The 18,541-nt window shown below is 46.9% G+C and overlaps 1 protein-coding gene across 6 annotated transcripts in view; it reads left to right on the top strand.

Moving 5' to 3' along the window:
• The window catches only part of LOC147272443 (voltage-gated inwardly rectifying potassium channel KCNH7-like), a 64,583-nt gene that overhangs the window by 31,173 nt on the left and 14,869 nt on the right, over positions 1 to 18,541 (top strand). For 3 of the 6 annotated variants that reach the window (XM_086218021.1, XM_086217939.1, XM_086217862.1), the window contains exons 4-8: positions 3,906 to 4,385; positions 5,008 to 5,028; positions 5,831 to 5,854; positions 7,744 to 7,958; positions 12,795 to 13,220. In XM_086218021.1, the coding sequence (XP_086074147.1) occupies positions 3,906 to 4,385; positions 5,008 to 5,028; positions 5,831 to 5,854; positions 7,744 to 7,958; positions 12,795 to 13,220 (1,166 nt within the window). The remainder of the gene's footprint in view (positions 1 to 3,905; positions 4,386 to 5,007; positions 5,029 to 5,830; positions 5,855 to 7,743; positions 7,959 to 12,794; positions 13,221 to 18,541) is intronic. The other 3 variants (XM_086218100.1, XM_086218182.1, XM_086218258.1) reach the window with 3 other exon arrangements.

Here is an 18,541-nt window from a genome sequence, read left to right as displayed (position 1 = left end):
GTTTTACTTCAGTACTCATCTGCTGGTCAGGTTCACCACTGGAGGCCATGTTCTAAACCTGCAGCAGACTGAGGTCCACATACCTCCTGCTAACCTAGAAAGGACATTTTCTCTTGTGTAACATTTATCGTTAATGGCCTACACTCCCTGGAGGAGCCGAGGGCTTAAGTCGGCTAAGCAAGTCAACCGTCAACATTTCCTATTCACAAGGGGTGAAGGCTTGAATGTTGCTGTGTTGCACCAACAACATGACGGCGCACACATGAACGGTGCACCAGGACGGCAGAAAGGAGAGCCGACGAGGTTAACACTCATCAGCCCGGGCAGTGAGGGAGCGTCAGGGCCACAGAAACACCAGGGAGGCGAAATTCCACTGTAAGGTCATTGCAGTTTCTCCTTTCGTTTGTTCTGCATTTATAAAATGTGATCAAGAGTATTCACGCAGTACTTTTACAGTGGAGAGTACAGTAAAAAATACTGTTTCAGACCATGTTGAAAGAGGGCGAACAATGATGATGCCTAATTAATATTCAAATGAATGAAATTACCACCAACAGTGACAACACTGGACATATGAGTCCAGTCTTTGTTTGAACCGTATTATTACAAGTAGCTGGTTTGGTTTTCTTGTTATTTTTGCATTCTAACCTCTGGGTCTGGGTGACTTTCCTCTTTACTTTCTTGTAGTGGCAAAAAGTTAAAAAAAAAACCCTAACACAGTTGTTTTTTTTGTTGTTTTTTTTTCCTTTTTGACAAGAATGAAGAGGTTCTTTCCTGCTCGTCCATGCACTGCGCCGTGCGTAGGCCAACTTTTACATTCGATGCTCTATTCATTTACATTGTTTTACAGCATGAATTGGCACTTTGTGTGCCGTTGATAGGCTTGGTTTTGCGGCGGTGATTTATTGCCGGCAATTAGAATTTCACGCAAACGTATTTGCATAACACAAAAAACACTGTTTTCTTTTGGAGTCCTGAAGGGGACATTGAGAGGGTGAAAAAAAAAAAAAAAACACTCGCTGGAAAAAAAAAAAGGATGGTCAGTAAACGCAGCGACAGACTGTGTGCAGCACCTCTGTAGGGTAATTAACTTTTGAAGCATTAATCTTGTGTACACCCGCAGCAGGTATTAAGTCAGAAACTGCGTTCCCTACGAGATACCGACAAATATGAAAGGATTTTACGACGATGCTTGACAGATTCTGGTTTATTTTTGCCCGAGACAACAGTTATTTTAAGCTCCTTACCAGTCAGAGGAGCGCGTGCTGTTGTGTACCGCCGTTCGCTGAATCACCTGGACGTGACAGCAGGCTCATGTTCTACCCTCTTTGAAAACTGCTCGACTGGACGGCCCGCGCACGCCTCGTTAAGTCTGAGATTCACCGGGTGCATACGGACACACTTTTTATTTATCGCCTGTTCATTTACAATGTAATCTTGGGGGGGGGGGGTTGTGTCAAGTTGCGAGTTCTTCACGCGCGTCTGTGCGTCAACTTCAGAAATGACCCCCAAGGGTTAAAGGTGAAGAAGGAGGAAGTGGAGGGGACTCACCTCATTCACCCATAAACACTGCAGTCCTTTTCTGTGAGTCGCCTCAGCGCGTCGCGCACTCTGCTCCGCTCTCCCACAATCATATCTAATGACGGCTCTGTCAGTATCCCAGTGGAGGTTTTGATCGGCAGTCTCATCCGTCTCCTAGCAGGTCAGATGCGGCACTTTTTTTTTTTTCATGATAATTTTGGAGAAACAAGAACACCGGTTCAACTCGGTTCAATCTTCTTACAGGTGAATGACAGGCTCTGTCATACTTCCATCCCTCATGCTTTGAATTATGCAAATTGTCAGTACACATTTGATTGACCCGCGTAAACACAGAGCACTTTATTTAAAATGCTGGACGGAGAAAGACGGACGGCGACTGCAGGAATGAGGAAGATAAAGAGCCACGCCGCTCCCCGCTGAGCCTCAAACATTAACTCTATTTTCAGATTTACCTCCTACAGTTTTGTGGCTGATTCCCTTGCTGTTCTACTCTTTGCAGATATAGGAGTTGAACAGGGTCAAACACAATGTGCCATAATTTGCTCAAGCAATTCCACAAATGATGCATCATGTATTTTTCTTACTCGCTTTCATTTCAATAAGCTTATTCATCTTTTTCCAGCGCTTTTTTTTCTTTTTTCTTTAAGAGCTGGTTTGCTTTGTCCTTCGTGGCAGCGAGGCGGGTTCTCCAGGACTTAGACAGCATTCTCACATGTATGGCATATGCTCATCAACTAAATCATTCACAACGTGCAGGCCGCAGTTTGCTGGCCATATGCGAAACCTGGACAGGACATGTCAGCAGACATTGCTGTGACAGCTCGGCGTGTGTGACGGCGTGTGTGCATAGAGCCTAACCTACAAGAATTTGACATACATGTAAAATTTAAAGGCATTCTTATTTTTCCCTCAGACGACTGTAATGACAGCAGCACCATAAATATCACTTTGTCTGTTACCTTGTGCTTCATCTCCTCGGGAGCCATCACTCATTAAAACTGCACCACACATAATCCATAGTACCGACTCCTCGTTGCACCACTACTAATATAATATTTCACCAAATGTCCCGTGCATGAATAATTGAAGGAAATTGATGACTGAGGTAGCGCCTGAGGCACAGAAGGCATTTGTTTTGATGTGCCAGGGTCTTTTTAAGATAGCTGCCTTTGCAGCGTTTTCAGCGCTATTGGCAAACAAGAATTAGATATCAACAGGGATGGAGGAGACCGCAAGGAAGTTCAAACACCCCGTGAAAACACAGCGCACAGGCAGCAGGGGTTTGGTTGGTCCCAGCGGCTCATTAAAAAACACCGCACGCTACATATCTACAGTAACTCTTCATAATCGTTGAGGGAGTCGGTGGTCCGCAGTTTTAGAAAATATGATGGACTATATATAAAATGTGTGTTTGAGTGATATAAATTGCAATTTTCTCTTTTCTCTTTGTTTCTAGTCGCCGTAACCCGTTTGCCTCTAGCCTTGTGGTTTTTTTTCCCCCCCCTTCTCTTTTACATCAATTGCTCCAACCACCTCGACAAAATTTCACCAAACCCAAACAAGCAGCAGCTACAGTGGAACGTGAAAAGCAAAGCTCATCCGTTATGGACTTTATTAAGATATTCTTATCATAGAAACAGAATCCTTGCAGTCTGTTTCTCCTGTCAAGAAATAATCAAAGATATTAATGGAGTTTCAGGAGCAGAGATTCATGATCAATGTCAAACCCGCTCCTCCTCCTCTTCTCCATTTGTTCCCAGAGTTCATTACTCCTCTGCTGTCTCATGCAAACCATCACCGTGACCTCATTCTTCCTCAGCCCCATTAGCACAGGTGATCTTCAGGTGTTGCCAGCCACCATTACCCCCAGCTGCTCCCTGTCACGAAACCAGTATTTAAATTTTCCCCCACCAGTTTCTAGCTTTGCAAAATCCTTTCATCACCCCAGCTGTTAGGACCCAGGCCAGCCTCAGGTCCTCCTGCCTCACAGGCTGGGAACAGGCCTCCTCATGCAGGTCAGGGATGGCACTTCCACATCTTAGGTTTACTAGGTCTTCCAGGGCTCTCTTTTCCAGACCCGTAGGGGTCTCGACCGGGAGGGCCAGGCCCACTGCAGCTCATCTCCTTCTGCTGTGCAGTTTTCTGGTACACACTCGACGGGCCCCACCTAGAAGGGGGTGCTCTGTGCTTTGTGCAGACATGTGTCCTCCTCATCCACACCAAGCACTCCCTCATGTCCGCACCGTCACTGACCGAAGCGTTTTCACAGGTTTGGGATTCTCAACAGGAAGGTCTTATTTTTGGAAAGTGTGACTCTTTGTGACTTCTTTGCCCCACTCTCATTTCTCCCTATTCTCCATCAGGGAAAGGAAGATTCTTTAATTTTCGTTTCCCGGCCTTACCTCTCCTGGGCATCAGCAAGCAGTCTCTGCCCCAGGAAGACCCTGATGCCGTCTTGGTGGACTCGCCTCACAGCAGCGATGTCTCAGTGGCTACGCATGACTATCAACTCCCAACCACGCGCGAGAGCTGCAGTCCCTCATACGCCAATGACACCCGCGCCCTCATCGCCCCCAGCCACTGTTCCACCCCTGTATCCGGGCCTCTGGATCACTCATCGCCAAAGGGACCCTGGGACCGGGCACACCCGGACCACGCCGTTGTCCAGGCCCAACACCAGAGCCAGGAGGACACACTCATTGCGACTCCGTCAATCCCAGGTCTCACCCCAACCGTCTCCAGAGAGAGTGTGTGTAGTATTCGTAGAGCCTCCTCCGTACATGACATGGAAGGATTTGGGTCCAACGCCAAGATGGCGTTCAGGGACCGACATGCCAGTGAAGGTAGGATTCTCCTGCTCTGCCGTGCTCAAACAAACACCACACCAGTCCTTTAGTTGGGTTTCTCTCATTTCCTTGAAAGTTCACACTTGTTACCGAACTATTTACCAAGATTATATCAGAGTAAAATATGATCAATTTTCCAGATGATGCAATTAACATTAAGGTACTTGAGAGAAACAAATCCATAACAGTACATAATTTGACTGTATTCATTACAAAACTCCCCTCGGCACTCCATCTCACTTCTCCTATTTTGGGACCAGTCTCCTAATCAGCATTATACTGAGTCACCGTGCGCGCTGTTATTGATCTTCCCTTGGATCTAAATCACCCATTAGCCTTTTAGCCCTCATTTGGATGAGGGGTAGAAGTGCCCCAGACAGGCCATGCTTCCTCCAGGCTCAGTCTACCCCATCCCCTTATCAACAATTCTCACTCAAATAGCCCCCACCGGCTGACACAGTAATATGTCTACTTCACGGTAATGAATCGTTAGTGGGGAAAGCGGTGGAGGTTTAATGCCAGCCCCCATTTGTCATCTTAGAAAATTAGAAATCCCTCTCTCACCTCTACACACCCCCCCCCCCCCCTCTTCTCTCTTGTTGTAACGCTGCCGTCACAGACAATGGCCGCAATATCAAAGGTAACGAATGGCAGCCTGCTGCATTCCGATGTTGGATGCTAGATTTAGCACGTTTAGTGGGTAACACAGCACAAAAGCATGCTTGCTGCATGACAGTTTTGCACATGAGCGAGGTTCATGTTGGATGCGATCGCCTTGGTGGGTGACTGACAGCGTGTTTGTAAGCTTTTGGGCTGGAGCGTCAGAACACTGGCACAGCACTAAATGACTCAGTCCCGGAGCGCACAACCTGCTGAACCCAGCTAGTCGCCCGGGGGAAGGCTCAGAAAAAAACACACTGACCTCTGCACGCGCTTGCATGAAGCAACATATTAAATCTCTCTCTCTCTCTCTCTCTCTCCGTCTCTGTCTCTCTCTCCAGCTTTTGTTCATTGAAGAAAATCAATGAAGCTTTACACGATCATACCTCCCACTGTCTGTAACCTCTTTTATGCAGCCTCTGGTTCCTTGTTGCCACGTCTCAGTGAATGGAACAAAACCTGATTGTGTTTCCATTTTCAATTCTAAACGCTCACATTCAGTCTTCTGGTAATCCACCTTGCAGTTGAATTGCTGCAAGGCTGCTTGTGTTAACGATTAGCAGGCCCGGTGCGCGAATGTTGAGCTGCGGTTTATGTTCACATGACAAAGACTCAAGCAGGAACCTGCACTGCTTCACTCAGAGCCGCTCCACTCGCTGATAAATGTGATATTTTCAGTATTATTGTGATGCTTCTAACTGCTTACCCTGCAATCCAACCGTCCTTCCATAATCCCTCTTTCCCCTTCTACTCCCCGTTTCTTCTCTCTCCTGGTTTGCTAGTGTCGCGCTCCTGGATGGCTGGGGGTATGGCTTCAGCTTTTCCTTTAAAGTTATTTGTTTCTATTTATTTTATTTTTTTTTATGACCGCAATGATGTATCCTTACTGTGGCATGTATTGAAGCTGCGCATGCAATTTTTCATCCTCAGCTGTCTGTTTCTCTGTCCTTGACTCTCAATCACCGTATCATACATTGAGAAACTTGGGGTGGGAATGGGGTGGGCGGGTGGGGGCGGGTGGGGTTAACCTTCCTGTGCTTACTCAGAAGGCTGAATCAGCAATTCTCTGGTTTTGAATGTTTTCTAGACACTTGTGTCAGTGTGTGTGTTGTGCTTTCACCTTGTCTGCTGTGTGAACGTCTCACAAGAGGTTTCACTGTGCAGGGATCTCTTGGTATGATGGCGGGACATTTCATACATGAGATGAAACACTGGGTATGTCAAAGTCAGGCAGACCCTGTGGGGATTTAATTAACTGCTACGTACGACCAGTTTTCAACGATCAACACAAACGCTAGCGGCGTGTGCGTGTGATGTCACAAATATGCCCGCCTGTGCACGTTGTACCTCAGCAATACGTGTAACAGCCTCCAGAAACGACACCCCTCTCATTCGAAATTCGTCAGGAGGATTTATTTTGCCGCCGTGTGAAACTGCGTTTGCTTTACCTGGAGAATAGCAGCAATCTCCCGCTTCATTTTCGTTGTCAGTCTTGATAAAACTCAGACGGGACCGTGGGGTCTCAGCAGACGCGCCCCCCCCCCCCCCCCCCCCCCCCTGTGAGATCAGCTCCAGAAACGTCTTGATTTCATTTCTATGATGGAATGAAATTGTTTTTAACTGCCAACGTTGCGGTAGGTTATGATGCAGCCCTGTAAGCGATGCAATGCAGTACATCATTTGATGCCATTAACGGTGTATTCCTGCTGTTTCGAGAACAAATTGAGTGGACTTGAACCATCGATGCTTCATTGTAAACACAAAGCTGCAGCTCCCACTCTGAAAAAACCAACCTGTGTCTCGGGATGTGGTTTGTGCCTCCCTGTTTTACTCCTCTTTCAAAGCTGCAGCAATCTTTCTTCCAAAACGCACGCTCACTCCGCTCTTCCTCGTTGGCGGTGTGAGGGGAATTTCCATATCAAGATAAAGGCGGGATTGATTTTTCCACATTTTTTTCACTCAGTACTTATTCATGCAGCTGTTTACTGATCCAGGCCCTCTGAGTCGATGTAGCCGCATCTTTCACATTAAGTCCTGACGCGTCTCGATGCATCACTTGATCTTCACTCTTCTAGCTCACGCATACTTTGCACAGGAAGTGAAGGGATTTAGGGAAATCTGACAATGAAACTACTCGCTGCGACGCCGGACCAAAATTTCTGACACGCCAGAAATTCAACCTGATCATCCAGGAGCTGCAACAGGGACGTAACGGCATGCCTAACCCTGCACAAGTTGCACAATAAACCACAGTCTGCCTTGAATTCAGCCAGTTCCATAAAATGAGTCCATATCGAGGCTCGGTGCCACAAAGAAACCCCACAATGTCTGCCGGGCTTTAGGCCCATTGACCTCTATTTGAGATAAGATTTGACCTCCTGCGGTGTTGTGTTCTTTGACTGTGCATTTCATTATTTTTGATCACTGTCAGTGTTTGTTATCATCTGTTAATGAGAAACTTTGAAAGGCCTGTCGGTTCCAGACGGGTCTATCAGAGGGAGTTTATGTATGAGTGCAGTATTTGTTGTATTTCTGTGGTTATGTCGTGTCTTGACTCCAAATGTGAGGTATTTTCCCACGTCACAAATACACAGGACAGTCCTGATATCCACATTTATCTGCAGTAACCCAGCAGTAAAGAAGGATGCGATGACCTCTAATCGTGAGATCCTGTCTTTGCCGCTTTCTCTGTCAGGGCCACTGAGCCAGATCAAATCCAGCCTGCTTGGCTCCACCTCCGACTCCAACCTCAACAAATACAGCACCATCAACAAGATTCCGCTAATCACTCTCAACTTCTCTGAGGTCAACAATGAGAAGAAGTGCCCCTCCCCTCCGTCCTCGGAGAAAACCATTATCGCCCCAAAGGTCAAAGACCGCACGCACAACGTCACAGATAAGGTCACACAGGTAAGAGGCTAATCAAGCTAGAAAGTGCTACCGAAGCTGAAATCTGAGGTTCCCTTCCCTCGGCTCTGTCACGGATGAAACACTCGACAGGATGGGCTGCGTTCTGCTTCCGTTCCCTTCTCAGCTGCCACTTTTAGAACGACCCACAAGTTGCCGTCTTCCCCTTTCTGACGCTTTGTTATTCTACTGAAATTCAGCAAAATAACCCTCAATCCAACCACCTCTTAATGATTATTGTGGGTACATTACTGCCGTCTGCCACTAAAAATAGACCACAATTTAGAGCGCTAAAACACTTTTATGAATTATTCATTCCTGTAACTCATTTGTTGACTCTCTGAGTATGCAGACTGGGTTAGGTGGCTGTGGTGGGGTGGGGGTGGGGGGGGGGGGGGGCACTATAGTACTCCTCATCATAATATCAGCAGATTGCAGCCCTGCCCTTCCTCCCACCCCCACCCCCGCCAGCCCTCTGAGCCCCAGCGTGATTAATTGAATCTCAAGGGGTGTAAAACAGCAGAGATGTCTATCAGTCGCCGTGGATAGTCGGGGATACTCTTACCGCTGCCAGACAGCAGCCAGAGCTCACGCCAGGTTTCTAGAGTTACGGGCAGGTTAGAGGTCACGCACCTTGTCGGTCAGGACTGGGACGCACCACACAGGGCAACGTTGATTGTGTAGATGAATGTTATTCTCGACCTCTGACTCCATTCTGTCCCCCTCAACGCTGTAACACCTACAAACACTCCCTCCAGGACTCCAGGACTTGTTTGTGCCATTATTGTATCATATATGCTTGATTTTATGGCAGGTTTTCTCACAAATGCGCCAAAAATTGCCTGACTTCTCGAGTTTTATTTATTTTTGTGATAAAACGTAACCCCCCCCCCCCCCCCCATCTCGCCTAAGAATCGTATCTAAGTACTTGGTAGGATAAAAGACTTTCTACATCTCAATATTCCACAGGATTTTTGTTCCCAATTCCTTTTTAAATTGTAAAAGTAAGCGCATCAATGTTTTTTTTCTCTTTCTCTCAACAGCAACCCACACCAAAAGGGATCCATTTTGAATGTGGCGTAATTAACCACAGTTTAGTCCAGATAGAAGGAAACGTGCAGTCTCTTAATCAAACATAGGCTACTCGCACAAAGGCACCGATAGGCGCCGCAATCAGAGCACCGTGTGCTACCTCCTCGTCCAGCATCAAAGTTCTTTGGCAACGGAGGGCACAGTCGCGTTGATGTGTTTTTAATGGACTTGTGCACAGCCGGCGGGTGTGTATTTCCTACCGTGTACGTCTACACAAAGATTAATGTGCATTTTGCTTGTCACGGTGTGCCAGCGGTCCAAGATGCAGTGTAAGTGCACCATCCCGGCTTTAGGGATTTTTAATCACATTTCCCTGTCAGTCCCTCGTGTCAGTTAATCTACTGTTTAACATGTTGTCACAATGTTATCTCCTTCCTTTAACTTACAATTAGGCCAACTGCTTCGCCCGGAAATTAGCCGTAAATGCAGGCTTCTGTGGATACACCGGTAGCCACGTTGTCAACCTCCCTCCTCCCCTCATTGCCCTGCTAGTGACTGAGTGGATGGCTTCTGACGCACGCTGTTATTTCTGTCATTTGCACAACGCATGCTGTTTACCATCAAAATGAACACGGTAAGAAATGCCGCTGCGGGTGAGATGGCACTGAACTCCCATCAATCACAGGTTATGTCTGTAAACGCTCCTCTCGACACCCACCGGATGAACAGGAAGCAAACATCAGATGCTTTAAAATCAATTCTGGGTTCCTCCAGAACACCAGCCAGCAAAGGAACTCACTTGCTGTTTCGTTGTACAACTTTAACACTGTCGTGTTTCACACTGGAGGAGGATCTCCTCCAGTGTGTTCCCTGCTGTTCTCTGCTTCAGCCGTCGTAGAGAACTGCCAACCGCTCGAATCGAGAATATTTGACGATCAATACATGCAACGATGCGTTCATTCGCGAAAGTTTAGGTTCAATCTGCTCAGTGTAAACGGAATTATTTCACTTCAGCAATAAAATAAGCCACGCCATTAACGACAGAAACATGAAACAACCCCCCCCCCCTCCCCGCAGTCCTGACTGTGCCAGCTAAAAACAGGAGATAGCCGATGCTTATTAGCATAATGTTGGAAGCCAAACTCAGAACAAGCTCTCCATCATCTCATGTCAGTGTTCATTTGCTCTAAGTGGCTACAATATAGGATGTAATCTAAATAATTAAGATGGGATTTTCTTTTTTTTTAGGAACAGTTTATCTACAACCCTTAAATCCAGAGCTAACAGCCAAGCAGCTCAGAGATGGAGACTGCCTCTATCTGACTGCGCCGGACACACTTGTTTGTGTTCTGCCAATTTTTTTTTTATCATTTTTCATTTTTTTATTATCGATTTATTTTAGAACCATCACAATCCGGGTACAGCTGCTATTCCTCAAGCTGTGAACGTGATGAAACAGGCATCTGAAACACCTGCTTTCAATGAAGAGGCAGCCTGATGAATAATAGAAGGCCTTTCCTTTGTCCTCTCCGATCGATTCCAAAAGGTTAGCGCATATCAGAGGGTAAAAGCACTTGACTCTCCCCATCACACAGAGGGCAGGAGTTTCTAATAACCAATTAAATTATTAACATTCCAGGACTATTTTTGTTGTCCCTGCTGCACACCAGCTCCTTGTCCTCTTGTAAGGTCGTTAAAGGCGATCAGAGCAGAAATAAGGGAACAAACAATAAGTGATGGGTGCTGGAGTTGTCGTTTCAAGCTCATTTTTTTTTCTTCTTCCCTCGCTCAGGCGGACAGTACAGTAATTCCCTCTTTGCCCTTGCAGCTTCTGTTTCACCAGCCTCTCTCACATTGCGTCCCCCCGTAGAGCCACAACAATCTGCATCCAAGGAGCTACGGCCAGGACGTCCCAGGCTATTGGACACTGAGATGGACGGACGCAGCCTTGCCTGCACCTATATTTACCTCCAAGTCACTGAAATGCTTATCTGAAATGGTCCGCGGCGCGGTTATGTATTGATGTTCAAAGCTATTTCAGGATGTATCCAGCAACTACACTGACAGTAATGACGACAGTGATAGCCAGACTTGCCGGAATAGACAACACCCCCCCCCACACACACACACACACACACACACACACACCGTGTAAATATTACCGTGTACGCAAGCTTGCTTTCATGCTATTTTGGTGTCGTATTTTTATCCTGATTCCAAGTGACGCAGAACTTCCCAAATATTTCTGTATTCCAACCATAACGGCAGCATGAAATCAGAAGTCTTGTATGTGTGTGTGTATGGGGGGGGGGGATTATGCCAAATTAAAATTTCATGTTATTAGCCTAGAAGCATTTCTCCTCCTTTTTTTTTTTTCATCCTTCATTTAACCTATGAATGATTTATTTGGGGTAGTGGAAATTTTTTTTTGCATCAAGCAATGGCCGATAGAGGGTTTTCTGTTGGTGAGGACATTGTTAACAGCAGTAGACGTTTACAGCATGAAGATGAAACACCTGCTGAGCATACAGCTGCTCACTGCTCACTTACTTACTGCGGAAGTAAGCTTGCTCCTGTGACAGGACGTCACCCTCAGCTACAAGGGGCGACCCCGCCCCCTTGTAGCTCAAGGTTTCCCCCAATTCCTTACCAAAGTCCAACTTTTAGCTTGGAAGTCGCGGCATCATCTATCAGACAAAGAGAGCGATTGAAAGGATGTAGCCGTGCACTTTGGCATCGGTCCAGAGCCACCTTATCGTTTCATCTCCAGAAGAAAGCAGTTAGGAGTGTAAAGTGGATTCAGTAGAGCTGGATTACAGATCCAGCCAATGAAAACATTACTGCTCTCATCTGAGCTGCCCTGTCACACCATTTGAGTTTATACAGGACCATTAACTCCCCCTTCTAACCCCCAACATCGCAACTAAGGCTGTAAATTTTAGTGATTTTTTTTTTTTTTTTGGTCAGCACTCCCTCAAAATCAGGGAACCTGTAACAGAAAGAATTCAAACGGTCCAGATTTTGACAGAAGAAACAGGGGTTTCCAAACACGTGTTTCCCAGTAGGCCAGCTCCCAAACATTTAGCATTCCTAGCATTCCCTACATTCTTAAGTCTTCTTTGCCGGGTCAAGAAACAATCTGTATACAGCTCTGATGAATTACCTGAAGGGATATCTCTCGAAAATGTCGGTGCTAGTTAGGCCGCATTCGCCGCTACCGGCAAAACTCGCCAGTCGGGAGTCGCATTTTGAGAAGCGCAGACGCCAGGTTGGAAAAAGGAATCACTTTTTTTGGTCGACTACTCAAAGCGCTTTTGAATGGAACTTTCTGACGCGTTCGTCCACTGAGATCGAAGGCATCGGGATTAAGGAGAGTCTCAGGAGGAGCCGGGGATCGAACCAGATCATTAAAGAAAGACGCTAAAGCTAAATACTCCGCTAAAATTTGGCCTTTTAGGTCGTGACTTGAAAAGGGTACTATTCTGTGTGTAGAGTGTTCCTCCGGAGCCACAGAGGAAATCATAAAACTGTTTCTTCCCTCAAGCGAGTGTAAAAACTTTTTCACGGGTAAGAGGATTTGTTGTTTTTATTTTGGTGTTTCTATCCCTGTCTTCTGATGCCTGACTTCAAAATACTCATCAACACAGGGTGATGGAAGCGTAACTACTGACAGCTACACGCTCCTCCAAGTCAGTAAACTTGGCTCCGAACAAAGTTCCAGCGCAAAATAAACCCCCCCGACACAAAATAACATTTTTTCTCCAATGTATATTCAGTGGCGTGCACCCTCCCTGTCTCCCTCTCCAGGTTCTGTCTCTGGGTGCTGATGTGCTGCCTGAGTACAAGCTCCAAACCCCACGAATTGACAAGTGCACCATCCTCCACTACAGCCCCTTCAAAGCGGTGTGGGACTGGCTGATCCTGCTGCTGGTCATCTACACGGCCATCTTCACCCCCTACTCTGCCGCCTTCCTCCTCAATGACATTGAGGAGCAGAGGAGGCGGGTGTGCGGCTACTCCTGCTCACCGCTCAACGTCGTGGATCTGATAGTCGACATCATGTTCATCGTAGACATCCTCATAAACTTCAGGACCACTTACGTCAACACCAACGAGGAAGTGGTCAGCCACCCGGCTAAGATCGCCATCCACTACTTTAAAGGCTGGTTTCTCATTGACATGGTGGCCGCCATCCCTTTCGACCTGCTCATCTTTGGCTCAGGATCAGACGAGGTGAGAAGCACCACATCCCCTCGTGGGGCACGGGTTCAGATCTCAACGGTCGCCCCCCTTTTTCCCCCCTTTGGAATTGCAAGGTTTTACAGTAAACCTGCTTCATGTCACGGTACTAATCAGTGTTTCTGATCATTTGTACGAATATTCCGACACTTTTACTCTTCGCAGTCTCTCTTTCTTAAAAGTCTCAGGCAATAAACAAAGAAGGGGTTTCACACTCTCGTCACGCTGCCTCCCAAAAACACTTTAGTTCATCCGAGGGAGGCTTAAACCAAGTTGATGCCACACTTCAAAGTCAAAAGAACTCCGAACAACTTCTGTCTTGACTTTAAGTCATCGTGGGTTTATATACTGGATATATATATACTACTACGGGGTGGAAGTGAGGCAGTGAGTGACGGATCTATCTGGACCGACCCTTGAAATATTATAGGCAACCAAACCGGTTTAGTGAAGTATTCCACCCCAGGGTTACAGGAGTAAGAATTCTGCTTTGATTATCTCCTTCATAGAATAAAAAAAAGGAGGGAAGAAAGAAGCTACGGATACGAGTCTCATCTTCTCAATCTGGTCTGCATGACAACGAGCGGAAAACCGGCGAGGGGCTGAGCTGTTTTGTACCTTGTTTCCCTCCCTCAGGAGATGTCAGTTTTATGCATAACCTCCAGTTTCCTTCACACACTTTTACTGCATATCAAGATGATGATTTATCAACGCGTCCTGAAATGCCCTCGCAGCCAACCTTGGCACAGCGGCGTCTGCCGTGTCAGCCACATCGCTTCCCTGCTGAGAATACAGACTGAGCGACACCCCTTGCCGTCACATTCAGCCAGTACCCCCCACCCCCAGTGTATGTAGAGAAGCTCAGCTCAGGGGGTAACAGATACAATCTACTGAAACACCTCCGAGATGCTGCGGTGCCGGCGGTGGTGCGACTCCGCTTGGCACCGTCTCCGCAACCCAGTGAGAGAGGTGCTGCTCGGGAAGGGCCTTTGCTCTCACGGGCTTTGCAAAGAAGAAACACAGCTGGTCCGCTGCCTGCATCGCCTCTGTTACATGACAATATGCATGCATAACGTGTGCACAGGACATAAATTATGCAAGCGCTGGGCAGGGGAAACAAACGGGGCGGTGAAAAGGATGTCAGCTCACAAGCTAACGCACTGTAGGGGATCTTGGGGATGTGTGCTGGATTAGGGTGCAGTCCGGTATAAACTGTACACACGGACGAAGGCAGAGCTCGCGGATCTCAGGGCCAACAGTTCAGTAGGTCTCTTCCAACAGTGAGCACCAGAGCTCCCCGTTAGCAGAGCTATGATCTGGATTATAGCATGCAAGTTGCCAAAACCGGGAGCCCAAAAAAAAAAAAAAGACCCCACAAACGCTCTGGCCTGATACTTCAGAACTCCACTAGGTTTGCTCAGACTGCCAGGAGAGCCGCTTCTCTTTGTCTTGGGTTTGAGTCCTAAACTTGCCATTCGTTGGATAAAGCTTAACAGTTCGGAATGGCGGGAACAAACACCCGTTCGCTAAGAGCCCTGGAGGTTAGAAATATAAAGTGCAGGCCCCAGGGCGAGGTGGGGACACTCCACAATAATGACATGATTCATTTTTGCTGCTGTGATGCGTGATTTGGACTTTAAATGAAACGCTACGCACACGAGCACTCAACATGAGCGAGCTCGACAATGCCAGGACGCACACTCAAGGCTTCCAGACTGATGGGTGTTGTCAGTTTGTTGGTTTTTTCCGAGTCATTATTTGCCATTAGGTGTGTGGTCATGTGAGGGAGTCCATGGCTGGAGGCTGGCAGTGAGTGGCAGGTGAAGAAAAAAGAGCAGACAGTTGAGCGATGCCACCGCACGACGTACGTCCTCATCGTACAGCTGGATGGTTGGTGCAGTGACAGGGTGTGTGTGTGTGTGTGTGTGTGTGTGTTCCTGCTACAGCTCGAGTTTAAATCAGACAGTGCATGAGTAGGATGACAAAATGTATTTTTAGCTCCTCCAATCATCAGTAAAAATAAAATATCCATGTACCGTTTTAGCTCCTGTCTTCAAGGTGTGTTATTTTGTGCAGAGACGGCGACTATTTTTAGACATAATCTTGTGTGCCTTTGTTGCCTGGAAACCATCTCTGATAACAGGTTAAGATTGGGTTGGTTTTTTTGTCTTGCTGATTTGACGCTGAAAGCATGACAGGTTGAGTTCTCCCCTGAGACTCACTTTTGATTCTCATTCAGCGAAGGATTTCAGTGCTACCAAGGTGGAAACTAAAAAGAGAGCCAGCGTTGAATTTGCTAAGAAAAGGAAGCTCTTACAAGATGATGAGATTATTTACCTATTATGGTCACATCCAGGGCGTGAAAGGATTTTTTTTTTTCTTTTTTGGATAAAAATAAATCACTACTACGACAGCGGGCCGCTGCGCCGTTATCTATGGCCGGTTAATAATGTCTGACGCTCTGTGTTTGACAGTCTCATTACGCTATGAATTTGACTGATACCTTCGTGTCCGCTCATCCAATTTTGTAGCCTTTTTGCAGTTTTAGTCATGAAACTATCGATTAAATCTGAATGAATACATACGCGCCCTTGGCTGAGGGGACCCATAGGACGGACATTAGAACAAATAAGCCGCTCAACCGATCCGTATTTGCTGACGGCGAGACATCTGATACGTCTTCATTTTTATTCTTTGAAGCATTTCGGCTCGATCCAAGTTCCGACCTGGCCCGAGTGGGAGGGTGGCGAAGGTGGTGCTGCCTGTCCAGTGATGCTGGGGGCACCGGTTTTTGGTGTCTCAAGACAAAACCTTTTAATCTTGGCAAACATGGCTTCGCTTCCATCTGGGTGTTTTTTTCCATCCATCCATCGTCTTCCACTTGTTCCTATTCAGGGTCGCGGGGGGGCTGGAGCCTATCCCAGCGGCTACGGGCGAGAGGCGGGGTTCACCCTGGACAGGTCACCAGTCCATCACAGGGCCAACACATAGAGACAGACAACCATTCACACTCACAGTCACACCTACGGTCAATTTAGAGTATCAATCAGCCTCGTCCCCTCTTGATGTCTCTGGACTGTGGGAGGAAGCTGGAGTACCAGAGAGAACCCACACAGGAACAGGGAGAACATGCAGACTCACACAGAAAGATCCTGTGATGGAGCCGGGACTGGAACCTGGAACCTTCTTGCTGTGAGGCCACAGTGCTGACCACTGCACCACCTTGGTGTTTTTTTCCATTATATTCATTCATTAAAAAGAGTAAATCTTTTATTGTAAACATACATGGAAAGTATTTGGCCATTTGAACGGATTGAAAGACGCTGCATAGCTGTCAGATTCTTGAGTCGCTTGATGTGAGACTCAAATTCAGATCTGCTTTCCTTTACTTCTTCTAACCCTGAAAACCTCTCAAGAAGCCTCTTTTATCACCTCAGTGATGAATTTTTGATTAATTTTTGAAAAAATTTGAATGAGTCCCCGTGGCAAAACAAAAACACGCTGAATTTCCGTCCAGTCCAAACGTGTATCGTTTTGCCTTTGGTGAAACGGACCGTACAGAAACAACAACTCTATTATGCAGCAAAACCTGCAGCAACGGCTGTGCTAAACAAAGAAAGCGGAGGAAGGTTCATTGTTCCAAGCAGCCCCCTCAGTCTCACTTCTGCCCTGCTAGAATTACTTGCTCTCAGAGTAGATCCACGGAGTTTTAATTTAAATCTCTGCTCCGTTTGACAACAATAGCTATAGACCGTTCTCTTTTCGATTTTATCAATAATCTAAAAATACAACCGCTTCGGAAATTGGGAAGGCAGAGTGGTGATAATGGGATGCTCAAGCAGTTTTAAAAATGCAATTCCATAAAGTTTGAGGACAGCAGAGGCTGCTTTATTTTAGTCTTTCGTGCGACAGTAAATCACTTCCATAGCACCTTTCCAAAACAAGGTTTAAGTGCTTTCCAAGTGTGACAGAAATATTCATCGAGTAAAATGTGGCAATGGAAAAAAAAACAACGATTGAACTGAGGATGCGAATCGCAAGAAAGTTAAACTGTAAAAGTGTGTTTTCAACCCACACGGAAGAATAAACCCGGTCATCCTCTCAGTTGGTCTGAAGTACTGATTTAGGAACTCAGTGAATCAACTCATTTCAGAGCTCTTCATTTCTAAACTTTGCAGAGCAAATTTGAACTTTTCTATCGTCCAGGATCAATGTGACGTCTGTCAAATCACAAGCCATCACAGCGGACCAGGGAATGAACACAACTCAAGACGGACGGACGGCCGTGGAGCAGCTAAATATGAGGCGGGGAAACAACTCGTCGCCAAGCAGGTAGTGAAAAACTAAACTAGGGCGAAAAAGGTTAAGCTGACCACGGACAAGAGGAGGGAAAACAAGGACAGGGACACAAATTCAGGCAATCTGCACTCTTCTGGAGCTAAGACAGGGAGGGGGGTGCATCCAAGGGCTCCGTGTCACCTCCCCACACCTGATTCTGATCTGGTACACAGGAATGACACCCCTGCCTTTCATCAGGGGTCGTCCCCCCCCCCCACACAGCCCACCGATTCATTTGACAGCTGCCCGTCAAGGGCTGATACGCTCACTCTGGGGGGAGGCTGCTCTGATTTATACAGGCTGCAGGACAGAACTCCTACCTACAGTGGATTCTTTGAATAATCCATGTCACATTTGAACAAGAATAAATAAGCAAGTATTACAAAAGGGAGGTGGGAGTGATGAATTTAGGCTGGGATATTAACAACGCGGTGGTGTCGTCGCTCTGCTCTCTCTCCTATCAAGTCAAACTCTCTTCCCATAATCCGTGTCTTCATTCCGTCAACTTTGAGAATCCAGACGGATTCAAGTGCCCTGAATTAAACAGCAGAAAGCAGCGTTGTAATGGGGGACACGTGGGATGCAGGCGAGTCCGACCCGTGTTGATGTGAGTGCCTTTTGCATCCTGAGGAATTCGCCTTGGGCAGTGCAGTGGTTAGCACTGTCCCTTCACAGCAAGAAGGTTCCAGGTTCCAGTCCCAGCTCCAGCACGGGATCTTTCTGTGTGTGTCTCCATGTTCTCTCTGTTCCTGTGTGGGTTCTCTCTGGTACTCCAGCTTCCTCCCACAGTCCAAAGACATCAAGAGGGGACGAGGCTGATTGATACTCTAAATTGACTGTAGGTGTGACTGTGAGTGTGAATGGTTGTCTGTCTCTATGTGTTGGTCCTGCAATGGACTGGCGACCTGTCCAGGGTGAACCCCGCCTCTCGCCTGAAGGCTGCTGGGATAGGCTCCACCCCCCCACGTGACCCTTAA

The sequence above is a fragment of the Aulostomus chinensis genome, chromosome 1 (assembly GCF_037954235.1).
Source record: "Aulostomus chinensis isolate RoL2024-O1b breed Wild chromosome 1, RoL_Achi_v1.0, whole genome shotgun sequence".
NCBI classification, from domain to species: Eukaryota; Metazoa; Chordata; class Actinopteri; order Syngnathiformes; family Aulostomidae; genus Aulostomus; species Aulostomus chinensis.
The sequence above is the reverse complement of the archived record's forward strand: the minus strand, read 5'-3'. Positions and strand labels throughout refer to the sequence as shown.